The 14,800-nt window shown below is 51.2% G+C and overlaps 1 protein-coding gene across 3 annotated transcripts in view; it reads left to right on the forward strand.

The window, feature by feature from the left end:
* The window catches only part of MAP2K5 (mitogen-activated protein kinase kinase 5), a 257,859-nt gene extending 245,537 nt beyond the window's left edge, over positions 1-12,322 (forward strand). For all 3 annotated transcript variants that reach the window (XM_082618875.1, XM_082618876.1, XM_082618877.1), the window contains one exon: positions 11,860-12,322. In XM_082618875.1, the coding sequence (XP_082475001.1) occupies positions 11,860-11,964 (105 nt within the window). In that variant the 3' untranslated portion in view covers positions 11,965-12,322. The remainder of the gene's footprint in view (positions 1-11,859) is intronic.
* The last annotated feature ends 2,478 nt before the right edge of the window (positions 12,323-14,800 follow it).

Genomic DNA, 14,800 nt, shown 5'->3' on the forward strand with positions numbered 1-14,800 from the left:
CCTTACTACACTGTTCTTTTTTTTTTCCAGTGTTCTCTCTTTGCTTGAAAGGCATGTGATTCTCTAATTGTTGAATGCGGTGTCCTATTTACATCCTTTAGGTCAAATTTGTTAATTGCATTACTTAAATATTTTGAGGCCCTACTGATTTTCTACCTGCTTTATTTATCAATTACTGAGAGAGCTGTGTTAAAATCTCTCACTATTAGTGTGGCTTCATCTGTTTCTCCTTGCACTTTTGTCAGTATTTGCTTTAAGGTGGTGCTGTTAGATGCCTATGTCAAAATGCTATATCTTCATTTTAAAATGTTTCTTTTATCTTTATGTAGTGACTCTCATTACCTCTAATATATTTTGCTTGAAACTTTATTTTTGTCTGATATTAACATACCGATGCTGTCTTCTTTTGGTTAGTATTTGTCTGCTATAGGTTTTCCTATCCCTTTGTTTTCATCATTTCTGTGTTCTTTTGTTTTAAGTGAATCTCTGCATTTTGCTGTTGATGTTTTTAATTTTATCTGAGACTCTCTTTTAATTGATTAGTTTAATCATTTATATTTATTGCATATTGATACACCTGAATTTTTTTTCTACTATCCTGTTTTGTACTTTCTTCTCTACAATGCTTTTTTGACTTTTTTTCCTTTCTTCACTCTATTAATTTTTTTCTTCCTTTTTATTCTTTCCAGTAGTTTAGATATTATATTCTATTTCTAGCCTCTTATTATCCCTGAGTTTCTAACTTTATTTAGCAAAGCCTAAGGTTAATCACTAAATATACCCCCCTTCCCAACAATACTCAGCCTTAGGTTCAATCTCATCTTTATATTAGGTAGAATTGGCTTTAGCTGCACATGATTAAAACAACAGCAGCTTAAGTAAGACAGCAGGGTATTCCCCATACATATAAAGGAAAGCAGGAAGTAGGGTGCCCAGACTAGCTGGCAGTTCCTTCCATCTTTCCAGTCAAGGGGCATTTGAGCTCCAGGCAACAGGAATGAGGAAGGGCAGTAGAAATACCACCTTCATTTAAGGGCAGTTCTGGGGATTGGCACACAGCATATGTGCTCACATGGCATTGGCCAAAACTAGCTGCAAGTGAGTCTGGGCATGCAGCTGCTTTGCTGGGTGACACTTTTCCTTATTAAAATCAGGATTTGTATCACTAAGGAAGAAAGGGGAATGTTTATTGAGAGGCAGCTAGCAGCCTCTGCCACAGCCTCTCTCCCCCGGACATAAGGACCCTAAGAGTTTCTGATCAGTTCCTTCTTTCATGTCCAGAATTTCATTGTCATTTTGTTTTTAGATCCTCACAATTAGTCATTACTCTTGTTGTCATTTTGTATAATCAGTACTTGTTGAGATTTATCCATGTGTTTAGCAGTTATGTGTTCCTTATTCCTGTTGCATCCTACTTCCTCCTTCTGAGGTTTCTTTTCCTTTTGGAAGTATATTAAGAGTTCTGTCAGTGAGGGTAAAACTGTCTGAGTTTTTGTTCTAGGATTGTCTTTACTTTGCTCTCTTTTTTCTTTTGGCTGCACTGCGTGGCTTGTGGGATCTTAGTTCCCCAACCAGGGATTGAACCCAGACCCTCGGCAGTGAGAGCACAGAGTCCTAACCACTGGACTGCCAGGGAAGTCCCACCCTAACTCTTGGTTGTTAGTTAAATTGGGTTTAGAAGTTTAGATTGACAGTTTTTCCCAGGGCGTTGAAGATACTGTGTTGTCTTCTGGTTTCTACACTTGCTGGTGAGAATCTGCCAGCTGCTCAGCTGCTGCCCTTTGTGAGAGATATGCCTGTCTCTCTGGTTGCTTTTAACATCTCTTTTCCTGGTATCCTTCAGTTTCCCTACAATTTGTCTAGGTATAGGTTTTGTTGTAGTTATTCTACTTGGAGATCATTATGATTTTTGAATCTGGAAATTCATATCTTTCATCAGTTCTCAAAAATTTCAGCTGTTGTCTCTTTGGATATTGACCCTACCCCACAGTGTCTCGTCTCTTCTCATTCTTTCCTCTGGGTCTTTCTCCATCACATTTAAAAACATTATTTTTTGTTTGTCTCTCGTTACTGACTAGTGCTCTGGATAATTTTCTCAGATCATTCTTCCAGCTTACTAAATCTATCCTTGCTATATTCAGCTTGCTATCTGGCTCATCTATGGAGAATTTCTTTTGTTTTTTTCCAGTCAGTATATGTGTTATTTCTGTAAGTTATATTTGATTCTTTTTCAAATCTCTCTTCTCTCTTTTATAATGTCTTGTTCTTAGTGTTTCAATTTCTTCTTTTATGCCTTCAGTCTTTTCAACTGTACATCACTTTACATTTTCTTTCCAATTATTTTTCTGTCACCTTGGTTCTGAGAGCTCTAATCTTCCTGTGTGTTGTGTCCGCTGACTCTTGTCCATGGGTAATTGTTTCCTCACACGTTTTAGAAGTTTTATTGTAAGCTCATACTGAATGGGGCTTATTACTGTGGAAATTACTGAATTCCAGAAGTATATCCCCAGAATGTTTTTTCATGCTCCTGAGAGATACTCCAGAGTATTGCTAGATCAATATCAATGTTACATTAGTTTATGAGCAGCCTTGTGTTCTGAGACCACAGCAGTGGTACATTGAACCCCGAAGTGCACGAGGCTCAGAGCCACCTCACACAGCATCCCCTTTGCTGATGGGCAGACTTTTTCTGGCTCACCCTTTCTGCAGTCCCAGTTTTGCTCAGGGTCTCAGGCCAGCTCCCCAGGTGGACCTTATCTCCTGTGTCCACTTAGTTCTTCACACTTTCCAGGTCCTACATTCCTAGAACTGATAGCCTCCCTTAGGGCTACAAGACCTCCACGCACACACTTATAATTCTGGTTTTCAGTTCCCTCTTCATTTTTGGCACTTGAGATTTCCTTCTTTTTTACAAGTTCATCTAGTATGCTTTTTGGAAAATGTTCCATTTTATCTGGCATGGCTGGGAATTTGTAGAGGGTGGGCTTTTAGGCTTAGTCTCTCCCCATCTCTTCATTCACTCACTGTCGAATCACTTTGTTCTGTTTTGTTCAACAAGCTTACTGAGCTGCCTGCTGTGTGCCAGAAATCGTGCTGGGTCTCATTCTCTCTTCCCCTTCTGCACGCTCACATGCCCACATATGCGTGTACACACACACACACACACACACACACACACACACACACACACACAAGCCAAGGTCTCAGAGTTTAAACATCAAATCTCAAGAGGTAAGAAAAGAAAGAGGGCTGGAAAGAATCCATCCTTCTGAGCATTGTGTCTTTAGATCCCCACGACCACACAGCCATCACACCAAAAGATGAACCTTGAACGTCCAGATGCCTGTAAGTGGCCCCCATATTCACTGCTTGGACCTGCAGACTCAGCCTCCCAGACAAGAGTCCTCAGCATTATTGGAGCGAGGCCCCCTCTCTCCCTCTGGCACCCTCAGGTCCTGACTTCTCTAGGTATCTGCTCAGACCGAGACTGCGAGGGGGAGCCAGCACTCTCCCTGCTGTTCCCCCGAGTCCTGTCTGAGTTTCCTACAGGGCAGCCACCATAGCCCCCCCACAAATGGGCCAGTGGCACCATTCTGCCACCCAAATGGGTCAGCTTCCTCCGACACAAACTCATGAGTGCTGGCATCTGCATGTTTACTCCTCACGGTGGCCCACTGCAGTCGTCCTGTGCTCCCTCCCATACCACACTGCTCGAGTCCTGTGGCTGCCCTGTAAGGACAGGCCCTAGAATGACTTGCGGAGACCTCTGGAAACATCTTGCTCTCTCGATTGGCCATTTTCTGAACAATTACTTTGTGTAGGAACACATAGATCTGCTCAGGTGAAAGGTGGAGAGTGCCTTGACCCCCCCCACAGATGCCTGTGTACAGTCTAGGATGGCTAGAGGTAAGCAGTTTGCTGCTAATAATTGAATATTTGGGAAGAAACATCTATTTCTGTAGCAGTTGTGAAGATAAACTCAGGAAGGTTGATGGAAATGGCATGTCACAGCTGCAAATCATTTCTGAGGTCTTAAAAGAAAATGAAGGGCTAGAAGGGAACCCCCGACCCCAGCCGTGGAAAAGCTTTAGGAATCAGAGGCTGAGAAAGCACAGTCTCAGAACAAACGCCTTACCTCGGAAAGTTCTGCAGCCGGGGCGTTGGTCCAGGTAGGCTGGGCTGGGCAGACAGGCAGATTCCACACTAGCTGATAGGCAAGGCTCACACCCTCATCTTACTGCCGCTCCCCCACATGCATTCTACCTGGGGGGATAGTAACCTCCCCTCACACTGCCCAGTGTCTATCTGTGAAGCCCCGTCTGCAGACAAGCAATCTCCCACCCGACCCCAGAGGCAGAGAGAGCTAGGGTATTTGGTTGGGTGACGAGGCCAGCCAGCAGCCTCCCTGTGTTCAACACCAGCTGAGAAATAAGACTCAGGAAATGACAGAAAGGAAGCATCACCCCTACTTCTGTAAAATCTGAGTTGAAGGGCGTGCTTACGTGGGTGGCCCGAGGGGCCCTCCTGAGAATTTACTGCAGAGCCCAGTCAGAGGTGAACAGCCTGCCTGGAAGCTTACCAGGAGAGGGCAGGCCAGAATGCAGCCTCCCTGTGGGCAGGAGACCCCTGAGCCAGACCTGCTCCGTACTTCCTCCCAACATTGCCACGCCTCCCCCTGGGGACACGGCTGAGGGGTGTGATAACAACACAGGTCCCTCGTGTGGAAGGATGAAGCCAGGGGAATGGAGGTTCCCCTGGAATAGTTTCTCTTTTATAGGTGAGGCCATTGTGGCCCTTTCCAAGCTCTCACGACTCCTGGGCTGGTGAGAGAAGGCTTGTTCACTGTCAGTCCAGGGCTCCTTGCCTTACCCCACACAGGGACAGATGGAAGAATTGCTGTGGAGGTGCCTCAGCTTCTCCCTGCTGAGTTGTGCCTGGGGGCTCCCCTGCAGCCACAATCCCAGACACCTCCTTCCCTGACTCCCCCTGTTGATTAGCTCGGGCACACCCAGCCTGGAAGGAAGCGTTGACCCCAGGGATGATCATGGGTTATTATCTCATGTAATTAATATTATAAAGGCTGCCCACTGCCCTGGCACTTGTCAGCCATTTAGCAGACACTGGACATATGTGCATTTTTCCAAAAATTATTTAACTTCTCTAATCTGAACTTATCTCCAGAGTAAGTAGAGATTAGATTGCTAGTTTTGAATCTGTAGCAGTGGAATGCTTTTTATTATGTAAAATTAATGCAGGATCTCAATGCTAATATAGGAAAAAAAAGTAGTGTTTTTTTTAGCATGAATGTGTAAGTAAGTATTCATTGTAGACACTTACTTCTTTAGAAAGGCGTCCATGAGACTTCTCTTGAAGGACACAAAAATCTGAGAGCCAGGGTCATAGGTGATGGTTATAGTCTAATATCTGCATCAGTGTCCCACTTACCTCTGATACTGCCTCAGGAGCCCCATATCAAGGAAATCCTGACTCACCAGTTGCCCTCTCAGCTTAGGCATCTCTTAAGCCCACATAGAAGCTTTAAAAAGGAATAGCAGAAAAGTTTTATTTTAGAGTTTAGTTGCTGACAGTAGCTAGCAGCTGTTCATATGAATTGCTTACGGTAAATCTACAGGTCAGACAAGAGGGACTCAAAGCTTGCAGGAGCTGACGCCACTGGAAACTCAGAGCAGGCCTGACCCACACCCCTGGCTGGGCATCGTGCACCGGGCCACTGGGCATATGTGCTTCGTGGCCTCAGTGCACTGGCTCTGGTGTGGTGCTCACACAGTTTTATACCTACACACAATGTGAGTGTACATCACAGCCCTGAGTTCTTTTAGGTGCCCAGTGCACCACCACAACCTTCCTAGGTGTTGGCCCATGTATGAGCAGTCGGTAATATGCATAGATCTAACAAGCAGACTGCCTGTCCTAAGAGCTGCAGAAAATCAGTTACCATCACAGTGCTGGGTAACACATTGCCAATATTCAAGGTAACATTTAGAGTTGAACATAGTTGAGTGTATATATTATTTTTTAATTAGTTTTTTAACAAATACAGCTTAAAATATCTTAATGATTTGAATCAAACGCGTGGAAGCCCCAGCACACCTCACACTCTACAGCCCTGCTGGTCTCTGAGGTCCCATCCTATCCTACCGCACCTCCATATTGCCGAGAAGGACTGAAGTGTTTTACCCCTGCCACGAGGGCTGGATCCTAAAGGGACATGCAGAGAGCCTTCAAGTAAGGCTGGCAGGCCCAGTGCGGAAAGGTGAAGTGATGGGCAGTACGTTGACCTTGGGGCCCCTCCAGCCTTTCGGATCACCTCTTACAGGCACCTGCCTCATGACAGGACTGGCCCTGCGGCTCGCCTGAGCGTTTGTTGGACTCTTCTTGTTTTGGACTTAGCTGGAGTGTAACTGGGCTGGGCTTGCTTACTTGAATGAGCTCGTGGGTCCTTGGCATTCTGTCCTGTGTGGCGTCCTTGGCGGGAAAGGAGGTGCCTGGTGGCCTGGTCCTCATCCTGAGAGAGAGGAATCCTGTGGTCCAGAGAGTCTAGAGCAGCCTCAGCTTGTAAAGCCTTCTCCCCAGGCCTGCCCACCCAACCTACGGCCCTTCTCAGCCTAGCCTCAGGCTCCTGGGAAGCAGTGTAACTTACCTGTCAATCCAGCTAACTTTTCTTGGCAGTTCCTATGTGATTAGCACTGCCCTGCCCTCGAGGCTTCCAGTCTGTGCTAGGATAAGGTGGGCTCAAATGACGATAATACACAGTAGAACAAGGGTATGCTCTTGTTCTGGGAGAGATGGCACCTCTTGAGAGGAGACATGAGGAAAGGCCCCACAGAGTAGACCTTAGGTTTGGGGTGCAGTCTGCTGCCAGGCATCCTACTTATTATTTCCACCCTTATGTCTAGGGTGTGGTCTCCATAGCCCTGGAAAATTTCTTCCAGGCCCTGGGTCTTCATTTTCCTGCTTCTCTAGAATCTAGACCCAAAGAGAAGGAACAGAGACCACCCGGCGCCTGCTCTGAGGGCAGGCTGTCCTGCAGGGTGGATGTCGCCATCCCCCAGCCCTGGCACTGCCGAGGAAGGACAGCATAATGGCTGAGGCTCGGGCTCTGGAGACAACACCACATTCAAGCGTCGTGGTCTTGGACAGATTCCTTCATCTTTCTGTGCTTTAGCTTCCTCACCTATAAAACAGGCATAATATAATACTTAATAGATTTGCTGATTATTAAATAAATTACTTGATTGTGCCTGACACAGCTTTGAGCGGGGAGGGCACAGTTTGCCTTTTGGCCACTGTCATTTCAGTTTGTCAGTTAAAAATTACTAGTTAAAAATAATGTACCATATATTCTTGTAACAAGTAGGAATTTAAAACTCACTGTGCCCACCCCCAGTGAGCAGAGTAGTGTGCTGTCCTCCGCTGGGTTCAGCCCTTAACCCTGCCACTTTCTAGCTCTGTGACCTTGCCCCAGGTCACATTTATTGACGTCTCAGTCTCCTTTGTGTGTAAAGGGGGTGATGGGTGGGTTCTGGGCCATGTAAGGCAGCCGGGGCCTGGCTCACAAAAAGGGCTCGATGAATAGATGCAGACAGAGAGGACAGGCAGGTCACTTTTTCCTGCCTCAGGCCCACGGCCAACTGAGGGCCTGCGACCTGCCAGGCGCTGCACCAGCAAGTCCTTAAATGATTCACATGCAGGAAGTTCTTTAGGAGATTATACAAGAGAAGAGACTATAGAGACCCCAAATAGGTAACTTCCTATTTGGGAAGAAACTCGAAGCCCAACTAAGGGCAGAGAGTGAGGTGTCAGTGAATGAGCACTGGCCTGGGAGTCCAGACACTTCAACCTTAGGCGGTACTTCTCCGCAGCAAGCTCGGAGCGTCCACCTCCTGCCCACACGGTGGACCCCTGGACCCCTCTTCTCCCTGCCCCCTTTGGCAGAAGCATGGAGCGCTGTCCACATGGGGAGGGCCCTGCCATCAGCCATCAGGAAGGCATCTCATCACGATGACACGGGTGGGCAAAAATTAGGGGCGTTATTACAGAAGGAGAGGGCCAAACTCTAGCGAAGTCCTGGAGGCTAGTGCCCAAGTGAAGGAGGGTGTACTGAACACTCTAGTTTCTCTTCACGAGTTAGTGCGCGGGCATGATCTGCCCCTCGGCCCCGTGGTGGGAGGTCTGCACCCGGTGATGCTGCTGGCTTTGGTTGTTGTTGACTCATCTCTCTCACTCTCCCCTGTGCCCGCCTTTTGGATCCATCCTACGTCTTCCAGTGCCATCCTTTTCCCTTCATTATGTCTCCACCTTCTGTGGCGAAGTTTGTGGGCCATTATACTTCAACCCTCGCCGGTTTAATTGTTGCAATTGGCCCTGAGAGAATTCGGGAAATGAAAGTGGCTCCCACTGCCTGGTGATGAGGCCAGTGAGATCATTCAGCAGCTCCAGCCTGCACGCGCCCTGCCAGCCTCTGTGGAGTGACGGCTGACACACTCTCCGTGTAGGTGGCAGAGGCCTGGGTGTCTGGGGCCGTCACCTGGGGTGGAGGATGCTCTTGACAAGCAGCATGTGGGTGTCCTGGCTCCGAGGGAATGGGCCACGCCATGCTCCCGCCGCTCCCTGGAGCCTGAGTGGGCTGTGAGTTTGTCCACATCTGGATTTCTCTGCCTAGGGGGAGATGTGCATTTACCCAGATGCAGAGGAGGGTCTGGCTGCAGGGGGCTACAGCCCTCTCCGGACCACACAGAGACCCCCCAGAAGAGCTGTGAGGTCAGCTCTCCAGTTGCAGGTGCAGGAGAGCATGTGGTCCTGAGCATGGCATTTGGAGTCAAGAGACCCATGTTTTGGTTCCAGCTCAGCCCTCGCTTGCGTGACTTCACACAGGTCCCTGAGTGTCTGTTTCCTCATCTGCAGGGGGGCTGTGTGCGCCTCCAGAGTGAGCATGGGGATCGGTGGGAAAATGAGAACAGAGCCCTCGGCAAGGGTCTGGCCCAGAGCACTCACTCCATGGTGCTGGACTCGGTATTATCCGGTGTGCAGTTTCCATCGGTCTCCAGGCATCTGGCTATTGCAGGCATCTGCTTGGGCCTGTCAGGAGCCACCTAGGAATTCAGGCACCATAGGGTGGCCGAGTGATCTTTATGCTTTTGCCAGAATTGTCCATCAGATTTCGTTTGCTCATTAAACTCATGAGAAGTACCTGCATCGTGTGCATCACAGGACTGGAGGAGCGTCCGCTGTACTCCAGGGAGGAAAGGGAGCACGTGCGCTGTCAGGGTCACAGGGGATGCAGTCAAGCCCTGAGAACGTACCAGAGTAGCAACCAGAAGCTCCAGCACTTAACCAATCACGTCCCCTCCCCAGTGCTCAGTTTCCTTTTCTGTAAAATGGGGTGATGGTATACTTTCCCTGCTTCCCACCCAGGGCTGATGGGAGAGGGCAGAGTCAAGTAAGAGTGATCTGCCACCCTGACACCACTCTCCCAGGATGTCCCAGGGGCGACACAGGGGTCAGGACCTGCCGTCTCGGTTCCCCTCTGGCCAGGCAGGCCTGAATCCCATGGCAGAAATAAGGCAAGGGGGAATTGCAATCTGGCTCTGCCTACCCCAGCTCAGCCCAGGGAGTGCCCCAGGCAGTAGGTTTGGGTTATAGAGACTTGTGGTCCAGTCGCAGCTCTGGGAGATGGGCCAGGTCAACCGTGACCTCTGTTTCCTCATCTGCAAAGTGGAGATTATTGTGCCCACCTATGTGACTTAGTGCCTCCACCCCAGACCGTGAGGTGTGCATGGGCACTGTAGGCAGAGATGCTGCCAGGCTATCATGGCCCCCAGGGTCTCCAGTGCCATCTCAGCTCCTGTTTCCCTCTGTACAACTCTCCACGTTCTCACTCCCCACATACCGGCTTTCTCTGCGTGCCCATTCAGATGGTGGACCAGGCAGCCTACAGCTCCCACATTCTCCTGTCACAGCCCAGGATGCCTAGAGAGGCTGGGGTCTCCTCTCCATCTCTGTCTCTGTCTCCTCTCTTTCTCCCTCTATGATTCCCCGTCTCATTCCCCCCAAACCCATCAACAGTGGCTGGGGACAAAACCACTTGTCTCGGTCACTCCCGTGCAGGGTGGTATAAAGCATCAGGGGTACGCAAGAGATGGGGGTCACCTCCCAGTCAGGGAGGACAGGAAAGGGGCAGAGTCGGCACCAGAGCAGTGGATGCTGCCCCTCTCCTCGTCCGCCTCCCGGTGCACCTGGGCGAAATGCTTCCTGTGGTGTAGCCAGCAGCCTTCCTGTAACTGGAGGAACGCTGCACTCTCCCCTCCTGCGGTTCCGCTCTGCTTGTTCCTGAACAGATGATAACAGAGATGGAGCATATGGCCCCCAAAGTCACCGGGCATTCTGGGAAAGTGACACTGTGCCACCCCGGGCTTCAGGGGAGGGGCCCATCGGCTCCTGAGCACAGCTTCTCCCTTTGTTCTTCAGAAGGGTACAAGGTCATCTCCTCTGAGCCTCCTGAAAAGGAAATGTGCTCACTGACTTCAAGAAGAATCCCCTCCATCTAGGCACTGATTTAGGCAGGCACACATAAGGTGAGATGATATGTGTCGGGGTGGGGGACATATGAGAGCCAAGACAGAGTCCCTCTTGGGCCTCTCCCACCTCAGCGCCCCCTCAGGCTTGTGCTGCCTGCGGGACACCCGCCCGACCTGACCTCCCGCCCCCTCCCCAGCCTGGTCCTTGACTGCTCCCACACACAGTGGGGTCTGGGCATCCGAGCCCTGGCCCCGTCCCTCCTGGCTCTGTGATGAACTCATCAGGAAAGCTGCCTCGAAAGCCCCGCCTGGCCAGAGGGGAGGCAGAGGGGGCCCAAGAAGGGCTCAGAAAGCAGGAGGGAGCAGGGAAATCGGAGCTGGATGGCTGAAGCGGTAGGGAGAGGGGGAGAAGGCAGCTGGGAGGCCCCCATGCGCTCTGCTCGCCCAGCGTGGCTCCCTCAGTCTCAGGCTACAAAGTCTTTGGTAGGAGAGGAGGCTGCCAGGTGAGCATCCCTTAGCAGAGAAGCACTTGGAGAAGAGGAGGGAAGAGAATGCTTTCCAGTTTTCCTTTCACCTTTGACCTGTGGCCAGGGTGATCCCATGGCTGCCCCTGGCTTTTTCTGACCTTTCCTGGGAACTCCCAAGGAGGCCCTAAGATTGAGAGGAGGAATCTTGTCTCTTCAGGACAGCTGGGGAGGGGGCTGACTAAATATAACCTGGCCTGCCTGTGGGCTAAGTAGGTTAGAGCCTGAGGGGCCACATGGAGGCTGTAGTGCCCCTCCAGAGTCTGGTCCCCAGCCCCCAGCTTCTCACCATGAACCAGCACATCCGTCCTCCCCCTGACACGTTTGCCTTCCCTTCACTCGCAGATTGTTCATAGGAGGGCTGGAGACAAAGAAGAAAACGGGGGTTGACGTAGCCCCTGATGAGATGATTCTCTGGTCTCTGGTCAGCAACTTGATAGGAACGCTGGCAGCTGCGGTGCCAGGCCTTGCCTGCCGGCTGTTGGAGTGATGCTGGGCTGAGGAAGGGCCAGGCAGTGTGGAGTTAAGATAGGCTCACACCCTTGGGGATCTTTCAGGCTGGTTGGAGTTTCAGGAGAAGGTAGCCAAACACCAGGCAGAATGTGAGGTTTGCAGCGAGTGCTCTAGACAGGCATGTCATTGCTCCACCTTGGGCCTCAGTCATCTAGGCTGTGGAATGGGGCTGAAGCTGCCCTCACCTCACAGGGCTGTTGGGGAAGACTGAGAACAGGGCTTGGAAAGTGATGACGTGCAGAGTCTGGGGAATGCCTGTCACAGCTTCCTCCTCTTCCCCGCAGGGCCACCCATTCATCGTTCAGTTCAACGATGGAAATGCCACCGTGGTGTCCATGTGGGTGTGCAGGGCACTGGAGGAGAGGCGGAGCCAGCAGGGCCCCCCCTGAGGCTGCAGTGTGATGCTGAAAGCCCAGGACTGGTCACCAAGGGGAAAACGTGCCTGTTGTGCCCTTCATTTGCTGTCCGCACCAGAAGAGCTTTGCTGGACTCACCTTCGACTCTGCTGGCAGATGACCTTGCCTAGGGAGCCCTCAGGGTGGCCAACCCCTGCAGGGCAAGCCCTCGCCACACACCCCCCGGGTCTGGAGACCTGACTGGCAGGGAGGGTAGAGGGGATGGGGCATCGAGAAGAGAGGCCCCTACGCCCTTGCTTCCCTTCCTTTTTCCTGACATTCTCCTTTGTAAAGGGTCAGGCCCCGTCAGTATCGCTGATGGGAATAAAAATATTACTGCTTTGTGACTGCCCACCGCCAGGAGGGTTGTGCTGTGCAGAGGGTCTGTTGCCCACCCAGGGCTGGGAGCGGCACAGGGATATGTGTGGCAGTGCCAGCCCCCCAGGAGCGCTTCCTGCAGTTCTGTGACAAGGCCCACAGCCCGGCCCATTTGACAGGTGAAAAACTGAGGCGTGGAGGTCCCTGAACCAAGTCCCACAGCGAAGAGTGGCCAAGCCAGCACTAGAGCTAAGATCTCAGGACCCACGTCATGTGCCCCTTGCTGGGCTGGAGTTTGTCCCCACGCTCACGGGCCAGGCAGTCTCAGCAGCAGCTCCAGCTCCAACACAGTGATCTGATCTGGGGCCGTGGGTGAGGAAGGAGACCAAGAGCTGGGAAGAAGCCTGGGGTGGTTCTGAGAGGCCCTCCTTCCCTCCCACCCCACACCCCGCCACCAGCTCCTCTCTACAGCAAGCTGGCCCTCACTGCCCTTGACGTCACGCCCAGGGAACCTCACTCACCTCGGGCCATTCACAGCCATCCTGTTAGGTAATCCTCTCCATCACCGCCAGGTAAGTGTGTTACCCCCGTTTTACAGGTGAGGAACCGAGGCTCAGAGAGGCTCGGGTTGCACTTGGAGGTCTAAGTGGCATCCTGACACATCCAAAAGCAAACTCCTACACCACGCACGCATCCAGAACCTCCTCTACCACTTTCCCGTCTCCATCCTCCTGGTGCCCACTCCAACATACTGGGACTTGGCCTTGCCTCCTTTCTTTCTCCTTCACACCGCACATATAGCCTACCTGGAAGTCCTGCTGTCTTTGCCTTCAAACTGCATTGATTCCACCACTTCCCATCCTCATCCAAGGCACCACCGCTGGACCACTGCAACAGACTCCTACCAGGCACCTGCCCCTGCAGTCTATTCTCCACACAGCCACTAGAGGGAGCCAGGTAGAACAAGGCAGATCCTGGCCCTCCCCGCTTGGAACCTCCAGGGGCTCCAGCTCACTCAGAAAACAAGACAAAGACCCAGCAATGGCCTGTGTGACCCTATACAGTCTGCCCCCATTATCTCTGACCTCAACTCCCATCACCCCCAACTCTCACTCTACTCCAGCCACCTGACCACCTTACTGACCCTTGAACATCGAGGGACACTCCCCCACTCAGGGCCACAGCAGAGACACCTAGCTGACCCCCAAAGGTTCATGCTCCCTCCATAGTGTAGGGCTGTGGGGAAGCTGCTACCCAGCCCCAGACCAGCTCTCCCAATCCCCCTTGCATTTAACGGGCCTTGTGGCTGGTTCTCATCAATTGAAGCAGATGGTAGGTTGCTTCCTGGCCAAGAAGCTTAAAATGCAGATGTGCCTTCTGTGTTACATGTTTCTCCATCCTCCTGCTAAATGGAAAAATGACTATATTGGGAGGTGCGGGAGGCTGAAGTCCGAAAGGAAGGAGCCTGAATCCTTGAATCACCAGTTGGAAGAACATGCTGCCCCCAGGAACCCCTGCACTGGACTGTTAAATGAGCTTGAACTAAACTATTTTGCGTTTATGTTACTGGCAGCTAGTGTTATGCCATCTAACATAGGCCTTCATACCAGGTGCAGGACGTTCTTTCTCCAAATATCCACATGACTCACTTCTGTCCCATTCAGGACTTCGTTCATATGGCATCTCAGTGAGTCCTGACCTGACCGCTCTATTTAAAATCACAACCCGCCCACACCTGCCCCCTGGGACTCGTGTTCCCCTTGCCTGCACCACTGTCCTCCATTGCATTTGTTACAAACCACTAATTGTACTCATTTATTCTATCTTCCATCTCCTCCCTTCCCCTCCTCCCCATTAGAATGTACACTGCACAAGGGCAGAGATTCTGGTCAGTTTTCTTCATGTGGCATCCACCCCTCCAGTGCCAAGAACAGATCCTGGCCTCGTAGGTGCCCAGTAAATGTGGCCTGAGTGGAAACTGGCTGCACTGTGATTCCCAGCACTGCTCAGCCCTTTGCTCATGAAGGGCTCAGCCTATGTGAGGCATCCTTTTGTTTCCTGGGGCGGAGTTGTCATGTTCTTGGTAACACTCTTCAAGGTGGTACAGGCCTCCAGCTGCCCCTGGGCCTGGGCAGAGCACCTGCCACATCCCTGGGGCTGGGAGGTCACAGGATTAGATGAGGCCCGGGCCAGCGAGGCTGCTGCTCCCCAGGTCAGTGCTCAGGGCAGGGAGAGCTTCACGGAGCATGTGTTATGGACTTTTTGAGGAGGAGACGCTCCCCAGAGGGGCTTCCCCAGCCCAGAACATGAACCAACCACCACCCAGACGTGAAGTTCACTCTTGATTTGAGAAGATTCACCCAGCCAGCCTGCTATCCCCAAATCCCGAACCAGGGGAGGGAGGGAAAATGATCAGGCATCCCATGCAAGCACTGTGCTGAGGGCTTACTTTATCTACCTGTTTAATCTCTGCAGCAATCACTTGAGGTAGGAGGTATTATTAATCTGCCCG

The sequence above is a fragment of the Mesoplodon mirus genome (genome assembly GCF_964341445.2).
Source record: "Mesoplodon mirus genome assembly, chromosome: 4".
In the NCBI taxonomy this organism is placed as follows: domain Eukaryota; kingdom Metazoa; phylum Chordata; class Mammalia; order Artiodactyla; family Ziphiidae; genus Mesoplodon; species Mesoplodon mirus.